The 21017-nt window shown below is 41.7% G+C and overlaps 2 protein-coding genes across 3 annotated transcripts in view; one reads left to right on the top strand and one right to left on the bottom strand.

Annotated features, from left to right (window-relative positions):
• Window positions 1-21017, bottom strand: part of ZHX2 (zinc fingers and homeoboxes 2) — a 193475-nt gene that overhangs the window by 112207 nt on the left and 60251 nt on the right. The window contains exon 3 of one of the 2 annotated variants that reach the window (XR_010067676.1): window positions 17895-18438. The gene's annotated coding sequence lies outside the window, so the exon portion shown is untranslated. Of the gene's footprint in view, window positions 1-17131; window positions 18439-21017 lie in introns of those variants that run through there. The other variant, XM_063299644.1, reaches the window with a different exon arrangement.
• Window positions 602-16376, top strand: DERL1 (derlin 1). Its single transcript, XM_063299636.1, has 8 exons — window positions 602-866; window positions 4791-4902; window positions 6351-6415; window positions 7063-7089; window positions 8384-8479; window positions 8879-8931; window positions 11362-11472; window positions 12787-16376. The coding sequence occupies exons 1-8, from the start codon at window positions 714-716 to the stop codon at window positions 12923-12925; spliced, it is 756 nt and encodes a 251-aa protein (XP_063155706.1). The 5' UTR covers window positions 602-713; the 3' UTR covers window positions 12926-16376.

Below are 21017 nucleotides of genomic sequence, written 5' to 3'. Positions count from 1 at the left end.
TTCAACAATGTACTCCAAGATGTGACAATTCAGCCTTGAGTGGAGTTTATTAGGGCTGTTCAATGACACCAGCTCCGCCTATATACTAGCATGACTCTGCAGTTGCAGGCATGTGAGCCTCTGATGATTTGAATAGACATAAATATGTCGACGAAGCTTGTTTAGATAGCATGACACCTTAGATATGTAACGTATCATTCTTCTGCTTGCAAGAATGAACGCCCAGGGCGACTGATGGTACATGCAATCCAGTGAAAACCCCGAAGGGCCACTGATTTGAACAGTGAATTAAAATATTTTTATTTTTTGTCCAGCAACAGTGTTCAGGCAGAAATGATTAATAATTCAGCAGCAAAAACCCAACTGAATTAAGACAAGGTTGATACATTTATGCAAGACATAGATACACCCAACTACAGGGAACGAGGGAATAAAAGGTGCCTGGTCCCTTTAAGAATCAAGCTTCCGGTGACGCTACTTTCCTTCCCTTTTTTTGTTCCGTTGCCTAGCAAAGGGAAGGCGGGAACCGGAAGTAGCCGTTTGGCCGAATTCGGTGTGGCCACGTCGAAAGAAGGCGGGCCCCACCCACCGGCCAGCCCACCCCCTCTCGACGCTCCACTTTTTCGCTGAGAAAGAAGCATCGGCGGGAGTGAGGAGCGCAAGGCCCGGCGTCGAGGCGTCGCAGTCACAAGCGGCGCAGTGGCGAGGGGGAGATGTCGGACCTTGGGGACTGGTTCCGGAGCATTCCGCTTATCACCCGCTACTGGTTTGCAAGTTCTATCGTGGTGCCCCTCGTCGGCAAGCTAGGCCTGATCAGCCCCGTTTATCTCTTCCTGTGGCCCGACGCCTTCATCAACCGCTTCCAGGTGGGCGATCTGGACTACAGCTCCCGGCATGCACGGCGCACCCTTGCCCATAGACCATAGAAGCAGTTACGCGCTGGGTATGCTGGGAATTGTAGTCAGTTATTGAATGTACGGGGCTGGTGCTCCAGCCGTGTACTTTTTAGCTATGGTGGAAGTGCCGTTATTGACTCGGGTGGGAGACAGCGTACCTTGACATTAAAAAGCTAAAGTTTTTTTTCTTCTTGAAAGAGGTTGAATGGCGCTTACCCAAACAAGAGATGCCTGTTTGTGTGACTCTTGCTCCGGGACTGGAGAGACTTAAAAAAGAAAATCACCTTTCAGAAATTGATTAATTGATTGATTCTGTGCCATCAAGTCATTTTTGATTCCTAGAGACCACATAGATTTTTCTCCATGACAGTCTGTCTCTAACCAGGTTTTTCATGTCTTCCAATGGTGCACTAATCACCACTGTAACCAACTCCATCCACCTTGCTGCTGGGCGTCCTCTTCTTCTTCCTTCCACTATCCCAGAATTAGAGCCTTCTCCAGAGAGCTGCGTCTTTGCTTAATATGTCCAAACCTGACACTGTTTAGGGCTAATTTCAGCCCATATGGAAACTACTAGGTAGCATCTTGGACTTTACTAGGGGACACCAATGGGATTCAATTGCCCACTTATTTATTTATTGTGTGCTGTTCTGATATTGTGGAACTGAAATTGGTATATATAAGGGGTTTCCAGGGTGGATTCCCATCCAGATACCGACCAACCCTAATGTGCTTTGCTTTGCATGGATGACATTCTGGCCTGAAGATAAGAGTCACATGAAACTAGGATCACCTAACACTCCAAGCCAAAACAGAGTTTACTTGCTTACCTTTGGCTTAGCATGGTGTGCAAACCTAATTATAACTTATTTATTACATGGTGTGATCCTGTTGCTGAATGATCTTTGCATGAGAGGTGGAGATTGACCAAAAGTGAAGCGCTTTGTAAGGTAGCTCTGAAACTGAAAAGTGGGAAATTGATGCATACTGCCCTGGTGGGAAGTAGTGATCTCAGCAGGGAGAGGCACATAGCATAGCAGAGGGCTGAGAAGACTCGCTAAGTAGGGCTGTGCATATACTAAACTACTACACAAGCCCATAAAAGTACTATTTTGTGTTGGCTGCCAAAGCCAGCTTCCTGAGAGGTTCAGTTTTCTTCTTTTTCATGATCCCTATTTGTTTTTGGTAAGATAGGTGTGAAAATGTGCGTGTCATGTCATTTGTAGAATGAGACAGAAATAAGGCCTTTCTTGAGGATGTATGTGTGGGAGGTGTTTTCTTTTTCAGTAATCATGGAAACAGTTGAGCTGTTCCAGCCATTGCTAACAAAACACAAACCACCTGAAATAGTAAGGGGTATAGAATAAATAAACAGCATAGGAGATCAGTTGAATTGTTCAATTTATCCACGTTACAGACTTCAGTGTTGCCTTTCGTCTTGTTGCGGAGCTATATTTTTTAACGCAAAGAATATAAGCAGTCATTACGTTTCAGAGGGGTTGCTGGCATTTTGATAGGCACCAGTACAGTGAAAAAATGTGGAATAATTTAAGCTGGGGATGGTCATTTAATCTCTTTTTTGAGGAGGTCACAGTTATCTAAATAACTCTTACGGAAGATTTGATTCTTCTGTTCAACACTTGCTGTTAGCTGCACAAAATGAGATTTTCTTACCAATAAGAGTTTAAGGAAGACATTTAACGTGCTTAGCTATATGGAATTGATTTTCCTCCATGGAGCTTCATATTATTCCTTGCAATTCAGTATGGATCACTGGGTATAAGACAATAGATAATAAAAATGTTGGGCTGCAGGCATTCTTTAAACTTTGTTTTTCGTTTACAGACATTTCATTAGCTGCCTAAGTAATTACAGTCCACTGCTCCAACCCTGAGCTACGCATATTCTCTGCAAGATAATAAAAATGCTGTTGATAGATGGAAGTTCCCTTTTATGAAGATATGCAACATATGATAGGAATTAAAGTTGTGTGATAAATCATCTTTCTTTCTGAATGAGCAGGTGTCTTTTTCCATTGCCAACTGGGTTAGTATGCTATGAAAAGCAGGGCCTGGAGTGTGAAATGTAGACTTCAGCATTCTGATGTGCCTGTTCCTTTGCATTTTAGTGCAACCTCAGAGGAATGCAAAGGAGAATATAGATGGGTTGTTAGATGCAAGACTGCATTTCTCAAGATTGGAGGAGAAATGTGCTTCCTTGCAGACATGTTAATTTGAGAGACAAGCAGTGTCTTAGATTGTGGGTATATTTCCATGTTCTTTGCTTTTGTACTGAGAACTTAGTTTCCAAACACATAGAATTGGGTATGTGTGTGTATGTGTGTGTGTGTGTGTGTGTGTGTATACACGCACGCACACACACACACACCATTCCTTTAGCACAGGGAGATGCAGTAATTATCTAGATGGGGAACTAATTGCTTTATAACATGCTCTTACTTGGGGCGATGCCCTCTAAACGTGTTTGACTGTAGCTCAGCCTCTGATGGTGCAACCATTGTCCATATTGGCTGTAGACAAGGAAAATTACCATCCAGCGCATCCAAGGGGCCCGCTGTTAGGGGACGTTCCGAGTCCAAATGAAAACATGGTCTGTCCCTTGCAGCAAGGCTATTTATGTAGTGGCTGCCATTTGCTTAGTTCGCTGGGCTATTCTTAAAATGTGACAGGCAGGAACTTCCCTATAACAGGTGGAAGATTGCTAAAGTTCACATGTGACAGCAGTTGATAACTAAATAGCAGGCAGAAAGCAATCATCCATGTTGTTATACATCTATAGACTCTAAGTTAAATCTCAGAGAGATGTTGCCTGTGCTGCTGTGTTTATGTCTTATAGTCTATAGATTGTGTTTTTTTTTTCCCCAAGTCCACCACCAACCATCCAGAATCAATACCAAGGGAACCCAAGTCACTCATACGAGTGTGAGCTGCAAGTGTTGAATGGTTGGGACATCCTCCGTGCTGTCAACCAGCTACTGTCTCTTCCAGGAGATTCCCTGAGCTTTCTGTCTTCCAGCATTTTGTGACCAGAGAGCATGTCCAAGTCTTACTAAATCACTTTGAGAGATTCTTCATTTATTTTTTTTCCTTATTTTTTTTTTCAATTGCAACCCTTTTTGAAAGCTTGCTGATACTTTCTTGTAGAGCTCGCTAGAGTAGCACCTTCTACTCTGTATAAAGTTCTTTGCTTGCTGAATGAGTTTGTTGTTGGTGGAGAAAAAGCCATTCATACAAAACCGCTTTTGAATTTGTTCTTACAACTATACCAGGAGACAGAAGAGAGTATATGAACCAAAGTTCTTTTATCTTACCCTTTCCCAGTAAAGCATAGTTTTATTGTGGTGTTCACAATGGCTCAGTGGTTTCTCTTCAGGGCTGTTAAATCCTGGTGTCTTATGATCCCTCAGATGTATACTGATGGGAGCTCAATATTCTCATTTTGGGAAGGGCTGGAAGCTTACTTTGTTCAAATAATCCAACAGATAATCATAGATTTAGCTTTGTTAGGATTTAGTACAATACAAAACTGAAGTACTTTGGCGACATAATGAGAAGACAGGACACCTTGGAGAAGATGCTGATGCTAGGGAGAGTGGAGGGCAAAAGGAAGAGGGGCCGACCAAGGGCAAGGTGGATGGATGATATTCTAGAGGTGACGGACTCGTCCCTGGGGGAGCTGGGGGTGTTGACGACCGACAGGAAGCTCTGGCGTGGGCTCGTCCATGAAGTCACGAAGAGTCGGAAGCGACTGAACGAATAAACAACAACAAATCTTACCAGTTACTGATACTGCCTGATACAAATAACTTTGGCACTATTTAAACTAGTTCTCAAATAATAATAGTCTACATATATGCTGTTTTTGTCTCTACAGATCTGGAGGCCAATAACTGCAACATTTTATTTCCCTGTTGGCCCAGGGACAGGCTTTCTGTATCTGGTGAACTTATATTTTTTGTATCAGTATTCATCACGTCTGGAAACAGGTAAATATACAGTTTGTGTTAATACAAGTTCTTATAATGTTCAATTCTTTTTTACCTTTGAGGGTGGTAGAGTAATTTGTCAGTTTATATTTTTAAGCCAGCTTACTCAATTCACAACCAGTATGGATTTATAGAAATGTACGTAATTGTGTAAAACTGTCTGTGAGCAGTGGGTATACTAGAAAAAAATGCATATATTAGAACAAAGTGGATGAAAAGGTGTGCAAACGTTTCTGCAAGCTGAGGCAGAAAACAAAACTTAGGTGCAATCCTGTGGTCCTTGGCAAGGGAATCACTTGAATATTTAGATTTCCCCTCCCAGGCTAAGAAAATCTCAGGGAAAAGCACCCCTTTCTGCCTCATCATCTGTCTCTGCATCTACCCTCAATTTTGGGGAAGTGCAGTGTCGGAAAATATCAATATTAAAACAACTGTCATGTAAACAACCAGAGGCAGATTTCCTCTCTCAAAATTATCAAAAATCTCTGTGTAGTGGTACACTGAGATATACTGATCTATATTTAAAATTAGTTCTCTTGCTGGAATTCTTACACTACGGCTCTTCCATGTTAAACATTCCTGGTAAAGAGAACTCCGTGAATTTGCTCTTGGAGAAAAATTAATTTCAGTTTCAGGCAATTGCTAAAGGTTTGACACCAACAGAAATGAAGGGGCTTGAAAGATTTTAAGATCCTGTTAAGTATCTTTAATTTGGCCAAGTATCTTAATTGCTTATTTCTAATCATTTAGAAACAATAAATTAAAAGTGCAGGCAGAGCCATTTTCCTTTGAGGTAATACAATAATTTATGATACGCTTGTTTATTACTAAATGTAAGTACCTTTTAAACATAGGGAGCACAAAAATTGCTTTCTGTTCTACTCCTTATAATAAAACTACTGAAGCCAACCAATTAAGAGTTGCCTTTAAATATTCTAGGATTTGTTTTTATGTAGTTTATTTAGAAACAAGAGCCACAGAATCAGTCATTCCCAATTGCAGTAATTGTGTCAAGAATTGCAGCCTTAACCAATGGAAATTTGCAAACTAATTGTTAGGTAATGCATTTTTCAAACTCAGATTATGTTGCGGGAGCTGCAGAATTTACAATATTGACTGCATGGTGAACGCTGTATTATGTTAATTTTGTGTAATAAACATGAAAAAGCCTCCCATGCTAGACTTCATATTGTGTGCAGACTTCACTTCCCAAATATATAGAGATAGTAGTTTAGATCTTCCTACAATAATTGGCCTTTCAAATATACTTTCCCTGAAAATTCCCTCCCCAAACAGAGCAGTCTCTTGTTTCTTTCTCAGAACAAAAGTTGAAGTTGTATCCTGCAATTTAATCACAGCCTCCTGGAGGCTTCCACTGCCTCTTGGGGACAGGGAAGAAAACAACTGCCATGGTTTAGGTTCACAGCAATGCCGTTCTTTGTTCGCAGGTGCTTTTGATGGAAGGCCTGCGGACTACGTGTTCATGCTGCTGTTTAACTGGATTTGCATTGTGGTATCCTTTCCCTAATCTGCTGCCAACTTTTGGATAGGTTTGGGTCCTGGAAAAGCATCCCCCCAAGGGATGCAGAGATTGGTTATGGATGCTTTCGCGGCTTTAGGAAAGTCATTCCCAGCAACCCCATCCCTCTTCTAATAATCATGACTCCACGTGTTTGGGTGGAAAAGGTGATCATCTCAGGAAAAAACGCTGTATAAATGAATGAGATCTTAAGACTTGCTTAAGGCTCTTTGGCTGGGTTCACACAAAAGGGTTGTTAACAAAGCACGGTTAGTATTACAATGTGCCAAATAAATAAACCATATTATGGCTTAACAAGATGGTCTAGTTCATACAACATGCTAAGACAATGGCTGGGTTCCTGCAATACTCTGAATCTCTATGTACCCAACCCTGTTGTAGCCTATTCTTAATATATCATTGGCACCCAATCTGGTTATGAATGAGGGAGATTTTACAGGCTTAGTCAAAGCCACATGAAGCAGATGGATGGACGTCCAAATATATTCAGCCGGATCAAAAAGACTTCAGTATGATAACAACAACAAGTATTAGTATTATTTATCCTACTTGTATACAATTGAATCATTAAGAAGTATTATTTTTTGCTTAGTTTGGTATTCCTTAATGAAAATTGAAAGATTACTGGCTTGGCTATGAATATGCAAGTAAGTATGTCCTTCTTTTGAAAGTCATGCAGATCAGGTTTATTAGGAGTTTTGGTGCACATCCTTCCAAGTCAATGTTAAAAGTGACTTAAGAAACAGCCATTGGAGAATATGGCTGCTTTTGAACATATTGGTAAAACCAGAACTTATTGTGGCCCCTGATTCCTGGCCTTTTCCTTGTCCTCTGGTGTGGCTGCAAGGAGACATCTGGAAGCTTTTGTTTCCAATCTGTAATGACTAATGTTTAACTTCATGTTCAAACCCAGACATGCTGTAGTTAGTTAGTTCTCTTACTGTAATTTACTGAAACAAGCCAGCATCAAATCTTGACTTATACATGTGTTTTCAGTAAATGAAAGTTAACACTAATTATAGCTGAAGGTTCAGATATAGTGCTAAACTGCAATTAGTTGAAAAAAAAGAAAAGAGTTTAGATGCACTCTGTTAGCAGTCTTCCCCCCGATCTCCTGTTTAGGTTTTAGTGTTTGCATCTTGAGGCTGAGGCCCTGCAGTGGCTGATTGCCACAGCTATCGGCTTTATGTGGCTTTATGTGGTTATTGGTTTCTTTAGATTTAGTAAAGGTAAAGGTTTCCCTTGACATTAAGTCTAGTCGTGTCTGACTCTAGGGGGCGGTGCTCATCTCCGTTTCAAAGCCGAAGAGCCAGCGTTTGTCCGTAGACAGTTCCGTGGTCATGTGGCCGGCATGACTACACGGAACGCCGTTACCTGCCCACCGAAGCGGTACCTATTAATCTACTCACATTTGCATGTTTTTGAACTGCTAGGTTGGCAGGAGCTGGGACTAGCAATGGGGGCTCACCCCATCACGCGGATTCGAACCGCCGACCTTCCGATTGGCAAGCTCAGCAGCTCAGCGGTTTAACCCGCAGTGCCACCGCGTCCCTCCTTCTTTAGATTTAGTGGGTCACAAATTATGGAGAAATCTGCTGCAAAATGTTTTTTTTTTTCCCAAAATGTTCTTGTTCCAGAATTCATTCCCTGTAATTATATTGACAGTGACGACTGAGGAAGGCAATGGCAAACCACCCCGCTCTGTAGTCTGCTAAGAAAACATCGCGAAAGCAGCATCCCCCCAAAGAGTCAGACATGACTCGGTGCTTGCACAGGGGACCTTTCACACACCTTCAATTATATTGACAGAGGTAGAAAAAAGTTTGAACAGGACAGAGGTGTATCTGAATTGAACAGAAAGTCTCTTTGTAATATTTTTAGTACAGTTTGTGAGTCTTCATATCTGATTTAAACTATGTTGGATTCTTTGTTCTCTTATAGTTGCTGATGATCCCCCTGATCATGTCAGTACTTTATGTTTGGGCCCAGCTGAACAGAGACATGATTGTGTCATTTTGGTTTGGGACTCGGTTTAAGGTGAGTGGCCTGAGACACGGGCTTCTGTCTTCGGGAGGTTTTGCCCAAATCAAGGGAATTTCAACATCTGGTTAAATAATGGTGGCAACTCCTTCTTCCCCCGTTGATTCCTTCCAGATTTTTGAGAGAAGTCTGGCATTTATATATCTGACATCTGTGTGATCTTTTCCTTCTTCACAGTGCTCCAGATATAATTCTTGATGTTAGCACAGTTTGGATAGGATAATCTACTACCCAGCCAATATCCCAACCAACAGTCTTTTTGGTGGCAGCTCAACAGGTGTTTCCTTGTTAGAAAAAGGGCCCAGTCAGGTTCAGGGTCTTAGTGTATGAGGTGGAAGGATAATTTTGTCGTTCAAGTACTTTATGATAAACATATATATGTTGTTGTTCTCCTAGGCATGCTATTTGCCATGGGTTATCCTGGGATTCAACTATATCATTGGAGGCTCGTAAGTATCTCCAGATACTTTGTGTGTGTCTTTCTTACTTACTCACTCACTCACTCACTCACTCAATTTATATGGCCACCCATGTCACTGTGGTAACTCTGGGCCGCTAACAGCATTTAAAATCAATATACAGGTAAGATCAATACTGTAATAGTGACCAGGGTAGGATTTGCCACAAAGCAACAACCTCATGGGCGCCAATCAACAGTCCGACCTCCATGCCCAGGAACAGATCCAAATCTTCACAGCTTTGTGAAAAGCTGGCAGGGTTGGGGCCGATCTGATTTGTTGGAGAACGCTGTTCCAAAGGCCAGGTGCTGTGACAGAAAAGGCATGCTTTCTGGTCCCGAAAGATGCCATTGGCACCCACAGGATGCCCCTGCTGCCAGACCAAATGGGATGGGTAGAGACAATTGGGGCATCATGTCCTTTCAATAAATCATCCCCAAGCGATTTAGAGTAGAACTTAAGCTGCACATCCAGTACATCTGAATATGCAGGAAGAGGAAACTTTGAAGGGAGAATTCATTCTTTGATTCCCACAGCTGGTTTCTCAATGGATCCTTTTAGAGAAGCTTCACAAGGACCAAGCGGGCACTGCGGCAGAATCAGCCCTGCTCAAGCTCCTCATATGAAACTATTCCTGATGGAGCTTTATTTTATTGATTTATTAGATAAATCTCCTGCCTTTCATTTTATCTTTCATTTAGCTTTCCTCCTCAGGGATAAAAGGAACTCCTCAAATTAATCTACCACCTGAATTTGCCCCATGTTAGAATTAAATTAGTTGGTAGGAGGTTGTATGTGACAGATAATCATATTATAGAGTAGTGTTTCTCAACCTCAGCAACTTTAAGACGTATGGACCTCAACTCCCAGAATTCCTCAGCCATCAGTGCTGGCTGGGGATTTCTGGGAGTTGAAGTCCACATATCTTAAAGTTGCTGAAGTTAAAAAACACTGCTGTGGAGTCCGGAGGCTGCCCCATCCAGTTCTGACTTCCAGGGCACACAACCCTTTTGTGACTGGGAGTGTATTCCTGTTTAACAAGCCCTCCAAAGCTTTAGGTCCCTGGGTTCTTTAGGTCCCTGAGTCTGTGAACTTCGATGGGAAAAAAATGATAACTTTATTTTCACTAAGTGAAAATCAGTGTTTCTCAAAATTAGCAACTTGAAGGCATGTGGACTTCAACTCCCAGAATTACCCAGCCAGTTTGCTGTTTGAGAAACGCTGCTCTAAATGAGCCTCTAGACTCCAGAAATGTTTGCTAACTTTAGTAAAGCTCACCATCTAAAATTTTCCTCCAAAAGTACCTAAATAGAGTATTACCTTGGTATTGATTTAATGGATTAATAAAGAAGCACATATGTTTGTTATTTTTTAATATTTTGATAATTGTCTTTGAGCATAATCATTTTCCTTGGTAAAACAAGCTATATCTGTATTTTATTTTATGCATTTAAATGCATTTTGCTAAGAAGGAGTCCAGGGCATGAAAGCTTAAGAAGCTCTGCTGCAGGTGATCTGAAAGGAAGGGTGTAGTAGTAATGCATCGCTGGAGAAGGTGGGGCTACAACTTTCAGCCCTTCCTTTTTTGGTTTAGGGGTAGTTGACCGTAAGTGTATTAAGGCTACGGCAGGCTGGCTGCCTCTATTATAAGACCTTAAAAAGAGAAAGAGAAAGAGAGAAAAAAAATGCAGCCAAAAATAGGCTGTTTGCTAGATCTGTGCAAATCAGTGCTGGTTCAGTCTGAAGAGGGCTTGATTCAATCCAAACTGTCATCTAGATTCAATAGTAATTTGATTTGGGATGCAAGATTCAGTTTGATGAAAGATTTATCTTTAGGCTGTAGTGGAGAAGCTTTAGAAAGTCTGCAGCTGCTTCAATTTCAGGTAAAATGGTCTTAAGATAATAGGGAAGGTAGGTCCTTTTGAGGACGTCAGCCTGGACCAATTTCAGCCAGATGGCTTGAAGGGTTTTGCTACCACCCATGCTTGAAATATTCCCCTACACCACCTCTTTGAGGATGCAGAAAGAAGTGCAAACTTAAAATTATGAACTGTCCTCAAAGCCTTCAAAGGGCAGAACTCAGATAGATTGCAGTTGATGATAGAGATTGTGACTTGATCATTCCTAGATTTGAAATGTATTTTTATGGCAGTTGCTTTTTAAATTCAGTGTTTAATCCATTAGCACTATCTTCCCCACAAGTTTGCAAAAGTGTATCTTTTCAAAAATGTTTGCAGACAGGGTGCAACGCTTGGGCTATTTTCAGTCTTAGCAGCCCTCAAGCTCTTAACAGTGCAATGCCATATTTGTTACTTACTTCGAAATTGGCCCTATTGATTAAGACACTTTCAAATTGTTAGTAGAAAATGCTGCAATGTTAATTTTTAATACCGTAAAATGCTGTTTCCTAATATCCTACAGTATCATCAATGAACTGATCGGCAACTTGGTTGGTCATCTGTACTTTTTCTTAATGTTTAAATATCCAATGGATTTGGGAGGAAGAAATTTTCTGTCAACACCTCAGTTTCTGTAAGTTGGTTTATTTATCCTTAAAAAAAAAATCAGGCTTGAATACTTTGGAATGTTGAGGCATTATTCTAATTACAGTTGAAAAAAAAAGTACAATGGCAGTCATGAGACCCATGCAGACTTTTCCAGATGGATGGATGCATAATTAGGTCAGTCGCTGCACTTATTTCATGTTTTGTCTCTGACATAGACAAATAAAGAAATACTGATTCATTCAAGCTGTTAGAAGCTCCCAAATGCAGGACTTGCTCACTTCCTCTATATTTTCCTGAAATGTTGTTGTCCAGTGATAATGGCAGCAGGCTCAGGGTCTGTCTGTCCCCCATTAAGGGCCTCGCTTAAATTCTCTTGAGTTACATACCTATTACATGGAATTTAACAACTGGACAACGTAAATGGATTCTCTGTGCCCTTACTATGGCCAAAAGACTGATATTGCAGCATTGGAAAGATAAATGTATACCCCCATTCACTCAGTGGATTGAAGACCTGGTTACACTTGCCACCTGTGAGCAGATGGCCTATAGACTTAGACCTTATATGGACAAGTATAATGAAATATGGGACTCATTTATACAAAATATAGTAGGTTAAAGTTGAATGATAGTTATATATGTGTATCACGTGACCCTGACGTTAAGCTGGAAAGCCTCTTAAGTTTAACTTTGGCTTGATTTTTCACCAAACCACAGAGAGCAGCCCCTCTGCTGTTTCCCAGAATTTTTGATAGAGTCTAAACTGGTAAAAAAATATTGCCCATGAAGCCAATGCTTTCCTTAATCCCATACAGGTTGTCCTCAACTTACGACCATTCATTTAGCAACTGTTCAAAGTTACGACAGCACCAAAAAAGTGACTTGTGATCATTCCTCGCACTTAAGATCGTTGCAGTGTTCCCCTTGCAGTCACTTGATCAAAACTCGGGCGTTTGGCAACCAATATGTATTTACGTCAGTTGCAGCATCCCGAGGTCATGTGATTGCCTTTTGAAATCTTCCCAGCTGGCTTGCGACAAGCAAAATCAATGGGAACTGCATGATTTGCTTAACGACCGCCACAAAAAATGTAAAATTGGGTGCGGTCACGGAAAGCCTCGGTTAACAACTGCATTGCTTAACAATGAATTTTCCAGTCCCTGTTGTGATTGTAAGTTGCCTGTATTCTAAATGTTTCCTACTGCTTTGTACTGAAACTCCGCCCACTTCAGCCCTTCTCGCTTCTTTAGCTTTGCTCTCTGCTGAACTCTTGTTTGGCTGCTAAAGCAGAATGGGTGCGAGGGTGGCCTTCTGAATTCCTCCTTCTCTTGACCCGCAGGTACAGCTGGCTGCCCAACAGAAGAGGAGGGGTATCCGGATTTGGGGTTCCCCCTGCCAGCATGCGAAGACCTGCAGAAAATCGCCAGGGAGACACGAGGCATAACTGGGGCCAGGGCTTTCGGCTAGGTGATCAATGAAAAAAAACCTTTCTGCTTTTCTTTCTTTTTCCTGTGAGGAACATCTTCGACAATACAAGGGAATGTTTCTTGCTGTGGAGTGAATTCAAGGACCAGGTTTGCTCTAGGGCTGTTGGCTCTGACCCATTATGAATTCTCGTTTGTTCCTGGTGGAAGACAACACGGCTGACGGACAAGATAGATTGTATTCCAGGCCATTAACATATTTAGCTTGTGGCTGCCATTAAAAAAGGAAACACACATTTCTAAGGGTGTCTAACACAGCGTACTTCTATTACAGTGAATTCATGTCTGTCAATCAGTCTTGTAGGCCTCACTTCATGTAAGAGCCCTACAAAATTCTTCCCGAATCCACTTTGGGGTCAAAAAGCTGTCTGAGCCTCCATTTTGAATTCATACTAGAGTTCAAGTCCACTGTAATGCTAAGAAAAACATTTCAGGTATCCACGGCTGCATTTTTCTTTATTTAGTCGGAAGCAACTTTTTTTAAAATCTCTTTTTGAGTGACAAGTGCTACTTAACTAATTCAGATAATGAATTCTCCCTGGAGCCATCAGAGAGAGAGAGAGAGAAAGAAAGGAAGAAAGAAAGGAAGGGTTGGCTGGAGAGTGCTAGCTTTTAATTTGCAAGCTTACTGTAGCCTCTGCACCCCCAGCATAGCAAATATGGTGCATTTTAAACGCCCGGTTCTGTGCACTGACTTTGGAGCAAGTCTTACAGATCGTGATTTTGATGGGGTTGACTCAGTAAAAGTGTATTTACTTGGAAGTGAGAAAAAATGTGCTCTGTTGCCTCAAATGTGTAACCATGGCTTTGGCGCGTGTCTCCTGGCATGAATGACCAGAGAACGCTTCTCTCGCACAAGAGTGAGAGGACAATCTGAATGCAGAGAGATCTGTTGAGCAGTAAGGTAGAATACCTTTTTGCAGAATGATAAAAACAACACGAATCAGATGGCTGAGCTTGATAAAGGAGATGCTAACTTCCTCCAGCTTTTTTCATTTTTGAATGTAACATGAGAACATAAATAATATGTAGTAATCTCTGATGGAAGAGGGTGATTAGTTTTCATGTAAGAAACTGGTGTAGTGTCGTAAGGTACGTGGAGCTGCTGACAGGGTGATGTTGGAGAATGTTCCCAGATGGGCCGTGATAAGGGAGACTCAGACTTCCCTTCGTTCTGTTAAAGGATTGGCCTTCTCTAGAACTGATTGAGCTTCTCTGACTTGATGTGAATTAGGCCACAAGACCCACTATGGGAATCCAAGAAAGATCACAGCAATCCTCGTCTTGTCCTTCATCCCCTAATTACACAAGCATAATTGTCTACGGTTCCGTCTCTAAAATAGGGATACAAATGAATGTTTATTCAGCTCTGCTAGGAAATGGTGTTTCCAAAAAATGGGAAGTGCTATGTTCATAGTTATGAATGCTTTGTTTGCCATTCCCAGTAATTGCCAGCAATTTCAAATCAGTGACTAGTTTAGTCAACTGGGATGATGGAATGATTTTACTATTGTCTGCAACTAGTTCACAATCCCTTTATGGCAGTGTTGCTCAACCTTGGCAACTTTAAGATGAGTGGACTACCAGAATTCCCCAGCCAGCCATGCTGGTTGGGGAATTCTGGGAGTTGAAGTCCACTCATCTTAAAGCTGCTAAGGTTGAGACTGCTTTATAGTCTCTGAGGAAAGCAGAGCCTTGTGATTATGCTTCCAGTCGTGCAGTAATACATAGATAAAGGACTCATTTAGCACAAATTTCTAGGTACTTCATTACTCTTAACTTGGTTTTTATATCTAGTAAGACGACAGAAGACCCAGATTATGCTGCTTGTCACTACTACTGTTTTTTTTTTAATGTTAGGAACAGATTTCTGAATGTCACTGGGTAGTATCTGTGGTTCTCTTGAGTTGTCATCCAAAAGAGGAAAAATACAAAGAGGACAGAACGGTGCGCATACCTCAAACTTTGGTTGCTCAGATTCTACTGCCAAAGAACCAAGCAACGGTTTTAAATAAACTTTTTGGGTGTCGCTATGCAAATTAGAAAGCAATTGTGGGCTTGTATAGCTTCCCCCCCCCCCCATGGCTGAATGCTGTTGCTTTAGATGTTAACTGAGGAAACTTACTACAGAAATTATTTTGGTCAAACCTAACCTGTTTGTAAAGCAAAAACTCAGCTATAAGATCTAGCAGGCAAAACCCAGGACAAGCCCATTGCTACATTTTGAGAAAAAATATGGATTGACTTGCACAAGGCTAAGTTTCTCATGCATGCTGCATCTTCGCAGCTTTACGAACAACCTTATATATTAAAGGCCGGTGGTTGCTTCCTTATGTAGGCCATTAATAGGATTGTGTATGTCATCTTTTTAAATAAAAGTGAATGGAGGGGTCTAGATTAGAACAGTCACCCCAGTCATGCTGGTATTTTACTGATAGGAATTCCTTAGCTTGGGAGGAACTAAAAAAACAATCACCAAATGAAATTCTCCCACTGTTGGAAACAGTTATTCTGATAGTTCTTCAGAATGGTATTGCTTGGATATTAGTGAAGGATCCTTCACTTGGACCTTTCTGTCAGATCCCAATGGAGGCCTGCTGCTACTGGAGAGCTACAAGGGTGTGGCCATTAAGCGAGCAGGAGTGGCTTCCTCCATGAAGCATGGCACTCAAATAAATATAAACACATAATTTAAAAAATCATTGTTTCTCTCATCTTCCCAGCACGTCTCACTGCCAAAGAGTCAAAGTGGTGGTAGGATGGACAGAACAGCAGCTTAGCTCTTCCAATTTTGGGGAACAGTTAATGCCAACCTATATTCCTTGTTTGCAGGAACGTGAGAGATCAGATCCTAAGCTATGAGTTCCAGCCTTACAAGCATAAAGAGGGAAGGAGATGGGGGCAAAGTTAGTTTGTTGATCTCTGAGCAACTTCAGATGTTCAGGAAGGACACACAGATAACCTGCTACGTTGTATGGTTAAGTGGGAATGCCTTGACTGTGAGATATGCTCTGCGTACCCCTTGCAGTACTTCAGGTGGGCGAGGGAAGGCAGTCTGTTCTATCCTCAAGATTGGATTTGGCTCTTTGTATCTCCACAGCAACATTTCTGTGCACGTGGAAATCCTATCTATTATGGAGAGAGCATCTATCTACATTTTTCTGATACGCTGGTTTTCCGGGAGCAATTGTTGCATTCAAAAAGCGGTCTGCCACAGTCACACCATATTGCTTTCCTAAATGTAATTCACTCTTATGACTCTTCATGCATTGCTTTGCTCACCTGAAGCACTTTACCCCCGGTTTTAAGTTGATACTGTCAAGGGCCGATTCTGTTGTGAAACAGGCACCTCTATTCTTTTGTATAGACAACTTCTCTTTTTGTAACTAAATTCTTTTTTGTTCTTGTCATTGGTAAAGTTTTAAATTAAAGCTGTAAAACTGTATCTAGTTGGTTTATTTTGGTTTTGTATCCCTTTATATTACCATGTTGTAACTTCGAGAGAGTTTTGAACCCCCGTAGGGTGCTTAAGCAGTTGAATAGCCATTTTTATTGGCCAGGAGAACATTAGCACTCTACTTTTCCACTAAACCAAACAATAGTTCCACAAGATAACACAGTATTTGTGGGCTAAGTTGTAATTGGTTGTCTAAGGGTGAGAAACTTGTGCCTCTCCAGAAGTTGCTGAAGTATAACTGGTTTCTTCTCCAGTCTTCTGGAAAGATTTTGGGCAGTTCTGCCCTATCTTCTACAAAACCTTCAGATATTTCAAGACAGGGTTGTCCTGCCCCTGCAGTGTTCTCCAGGCTAATATACTCAACACTTCCAACCATTTAGCACCATCTTTTCCTTCCAGGCCCTTTAATACCTTGGATGTTCTCCTCTGGACATGCATCCATTTGCCAAGGGCCTTCCTAAAATGTAGTGCCCAGAACAAGATGCCATATTCTAGGTGTGGTCCAATTCAGACTAAAGAGGAACAATGACCATAGTACCTGTCTCTTCCCCAGATAAATTTCTGTTACATTGTCAGGGTAATTTTGTTTCTGCCCAAATTCTCAAGCATATCAGACTGTTAATGCTGGATATTTGAGTTGTCCACGTGTTAGGCAGAAGCCTTAGCCAGCCTGGTGTCCTCTAGATGAGTTGGACTAATTCTGAAATACAAGTTACTATAAAGAAAGAGGCAAGAGGAAAACCTTACCAAAAACATTGTTTTACTGAGTTACAACAAACAAGCCAATGTTAGAAAAGTGTCTTTTTAATTAAAATCTCTAGCATTAAATTTAAGCAGGGTATATTGGAGGGAAATGGAACAGTCTCTCCTAACCATGCAAAAGTCACCTATACTTTTATCAAAGAGGCTGCAATTCAACATTTCTCCCTCTTTTCAGCAGTTACTGAAGAATAAAAGTGCACTCAGAGACATAGAAACAAGCTAAAAACTCACCAACAAAAATCATAAGTTCGGGTATAAAGCTTGAGCCCTCTGTTGCAAAGTCTTTTTGTTTTTAAGATTGTACTGCCGGTGGTAGAAAAGCACTTGGAGCAAGCAACAGCGCTGCACGCTTGTCATCTCTAGCATTCTGGGTCCAGCTGTTTGGCAAATGATGAATGACGGGACGCAGTAACAGACTGGTTCTCCCAACATGACAAAGATTAGTTTTCATGCAAAGGGAAGGATGGCCAACAGCAAATGTGTAAAATGTGTGGGAAAAGCAAACATGTACAATGTGATGAGATGAATACAAGTGAATGGTTGATGTAGGAAATGCAAATGTGCAAAATGTGACAAGATGAATATAATTTCCACTGAAACAGTTGTCGTTATAATCCATCAAGTCACCCCGACCCCTGGTGACCATAGGAACAAGTCCTTGCAGTTTTCTTGGCAACGTTGTCAGGAGTGGCTTGCCATTGCCTCCTTCCCAGGGTTGAGAGAGAGAGATTGGCCCAAAGTCACCCAGCTAGCTTCATGCCTGAGGCAGGACTAGAACTCCCGGTCCCCTGGCTTCTAATCCAACACCTGTTAACCACTGCACCAAATGCCTAGTAGTACATTTTTAGTGGTAGAAATTAATGCAGCAGGCTAAAAGGTTTCCATGTTATTGCAAGGATAGATACAGGGATTACCTGTTCGTAGGAAACTGGATGAAGCATGGCTTTTAGACAGCAGTGATCTGCTGTGCTTAACAAAAAAAAAAAAAAGCAAAAAATCTCTGCAGTATAAGTATTAAAAAAGTCAACAAGAAATGGAGAAAGCCACACACTACCGGGAAAGCTTATATACAAGGGCCTCATTTTTTTAAAAAAATCCCCCAAGTGGGACTTTGGCACCATGAAACTTCTCCAAACAGGCCAGAGATGATCTCTTCCTTTGCCAGGACCGTGATTCCGGAGTCCAAACGTGACTATCCCGTTTCCAGAGACCTTATTTGATCCCAGGATTAGTGACCATGTGCACTCACGAGGGTCAAAAGATGGGACTAGAAAGCTGAATGAAATGCCTATGAATGAGAAAAAGCAAATGCTTAGCCAGAAGTTACAGCATGCTGGAAGGTTGGTTTCTAGCCTAATTGTCATATGCAAGGAGGGTAGTCTACAAACAGGTTATATTCCAGGTGCTTTGAAATGGAACAGACCCAGGTAGTTCCACAGGGAGACCAGGCACGTTCTCCAATACTGGAGTCCCACCCTTCCTTGGCATGCAAATCGGCTCAGCTCCATGTCTTCAAATTCTTAACACGCTTTTTATTGCACTTTTACAGCAATGTAGTGGAAAGTACAGAAAAAGAGGAAGAGAAAGCAAGCCAAAGAAGATAGGAGGTAGGAAGGAGGAAATGTTACTAAAAGTAGTTCACACCAACACCGTTCAGTGACCCACTCAGTATCTTTTCTTCGTGCAAATCATCCTTGCTTCCACCACATCCAGGCATGGCTTCCTACACTGTCTTTTGATTCATTAAACTTCCCACCTCCCTCCCTCTGAGGGTCTCATCAGCTTCATCCAGTCATGACTTTCTCAGTCTTCTCCCTCTCGACCCATTCACTCTTCCTTCGTTTGGTGATTTTGCAATTCAATCCTCATTCATTCTCTCCACAACCCTTCAGCAGACTTCCTTTGGTCTGTCGCCTGTGTTTGTGTTGAATCCGCTTTCCTTCAGCACCCTTTCAGAGGCATCAGCAGATTCTGACGGTTTTGTCAGAATGACGAAATGAGCATTGCAAACTAAGCCCCACCCCTTATGTACATGAGGTGTGCAATGCTATGACACACAAAAAAGGGTGTGTGGACAAGCACAATAGTAAAGGGTGTGTGTGGATGAGCACAATTTTCCCTGAAACTCATCTCCAATTCTTTCAGTATCATTCTCCCCTGGGACCTAACTGCAACTATTAGCAACCTATGAAATCCTAGTTAGATATGCACCTACAACTACTTAGATGAGTGTTTCTCAACCTTTTGACTCTGGAGGAACCCTCGAAATATTTTCCAGGCCTCGGGGAACCCCTGCACATTCAGGCTCAAATACAGGCCAGAAGTTACAGAATTACTATATTTGTTTCATGGGTAGGCCTGTATAGATGCATTCACAGTGTTCATACACTAAAAAGAAAGCATGAAACTTACCTCTTTAATGTGAAGTTGCCTGAATTTGAAATAATTTTTTAAATAAATCATGATCTCCCAGGGAACCCCTAGCAACCTTTCACGGAACCCTAGGATTCCACAGAACCCTGGTTGAGAAACACTGACTTAGATGAAACCAATTCATACTTTCTGGGTCTGGTTTACCTACATCTTGAGAAATGGTCTGCCCTTGCCGCCTTCTTGGGGCTGAGAGAATGGGGTGGCTCCATGCCTACGGTGGGGCTAGAATGCCACTTGATGTCTTTCAGGTTCTAGCCTGGTGCCTTTACCCACTACACCAAACTGGCTCTTGGTCATCCTGATTAGTCATCTCTAAATTTATTTACTTATTTAGTCAATTTCTATAGCCACCCTCTTGACAAATGGCTCAGGGTGGCATGCAATTAAAACAATGGTAGAAAAATATGCAAGCAATAATAGAATAAAGCATAAAACAAATTATGCTGGGGGCATTCCACAATTGGGACACTCAACCTAGATGGGTTCACCAATCCTCCTGAGCCGGTGCCCGGGGGGAAGGCCAGATCTTCAAGGCTTTGCAAAACACAGGCAGGGCTGGTACTGTCTGAATCATGGGAGGAATACTATCCCATAGGGCAGGTGCCGCGGCAGAGAAAACACACCTCCTGGATCCCATAAGATGTCATTGCTTGAGAGACAGGACCCAGAGCAGGCCAAGCCTGTCAGATCTTATTGAATGGGCAACAATAATTGGAGACAGGTCATTCTGCAAATAACAAGGCCCTGAGCCATGAAGGCCTTTAAAAGTGATAACCAGCACTTGGAATTGCACCCAGAAGCCAACTGCTAACCATTGCAGCTTGTGAAATAATGGCATTATATGGATGTACCGACGTGCACCCATAACTATTAGCACTACAACATTCAGCAGTCCCTCCTTGTGGGAGATAGGCGGTGATAAAAATTTGATAAATAAAATAAAAATTCTGACCAGCTGCAGCTTCTGAGTGGTTTTCAAAAGCAGCCCCACAGAGATTGCATTGCATTAATCCAGAACCAAAATATTCTCTATCCCTTCTGTTTACCTGTTTCCTGGCAGATGGTTGCACATGCTCTCACAGCCACCCACAATTTTAATTTTCTAAGGGTGGTGCTGGAGCATATGTAAAACCCACAGGTATTTTTGGAAATCAAAATAATGCTGGAGGCAACATATTTTCTAGACTGCAAACAGTTTTCATTCTATGAGCAGGCAGCAGTATCAGATATAACTAATGCATTTTTGAAATGTCTGTTAGGCATTAAGGTATCCTTCTTCAAGTCTTTTTAGAAAGTGAAACATGTATATTGACGACCGACAGGAAGCTCTGGCGTGGGCTGGTCCATGAAGTCACGAAGAGTCGGAAGCGACTGAATGAATAAACAACAACAACAACAACAACTGTACAATCAAGCCCCCATCTGATCAACTAA

The sequence above is a fragment of the Candoia aspera genome, chromosome 3 (assembly GCF_035149785.1).
Source record: "Candoia aspera isolate rCanAsp1 chromosome 3, rCanAsp1.hap2, whole genome shotgun sequence".
Classification (NCBI taxonomy): Eukaryota; Metazoa; Chordata; class Lepidosauria; order Squamata; family Boidae; genus Candoia; species Candoia aspera.
This window is presented reverse-complemented; position numbering and strand designations above follow the sequence as displayed.

Coding starts and splice junctions, on each gene's coding strand:
- DERL1 (XM_063299636.1), top strand. CDS start 714: ATGTCGGACCTTGGGGACTGGTTCCGGAGCATTCCGCTTATCACCCGC. Junction 4,903..6,350: donor TTCATCACGTCTGGAAACAG/GTAAATATACAG, acceptor CTTTGTTCGCAG/GTGCTTTTGATGGAAGGCCT. Junction 7,090..8,383: donor GCTTGGCTATGAATATGCAA/GTAAGTATGTCC, acceptor GTTCTCTTATAG/TTGCTGATGATCCCCCTGAT.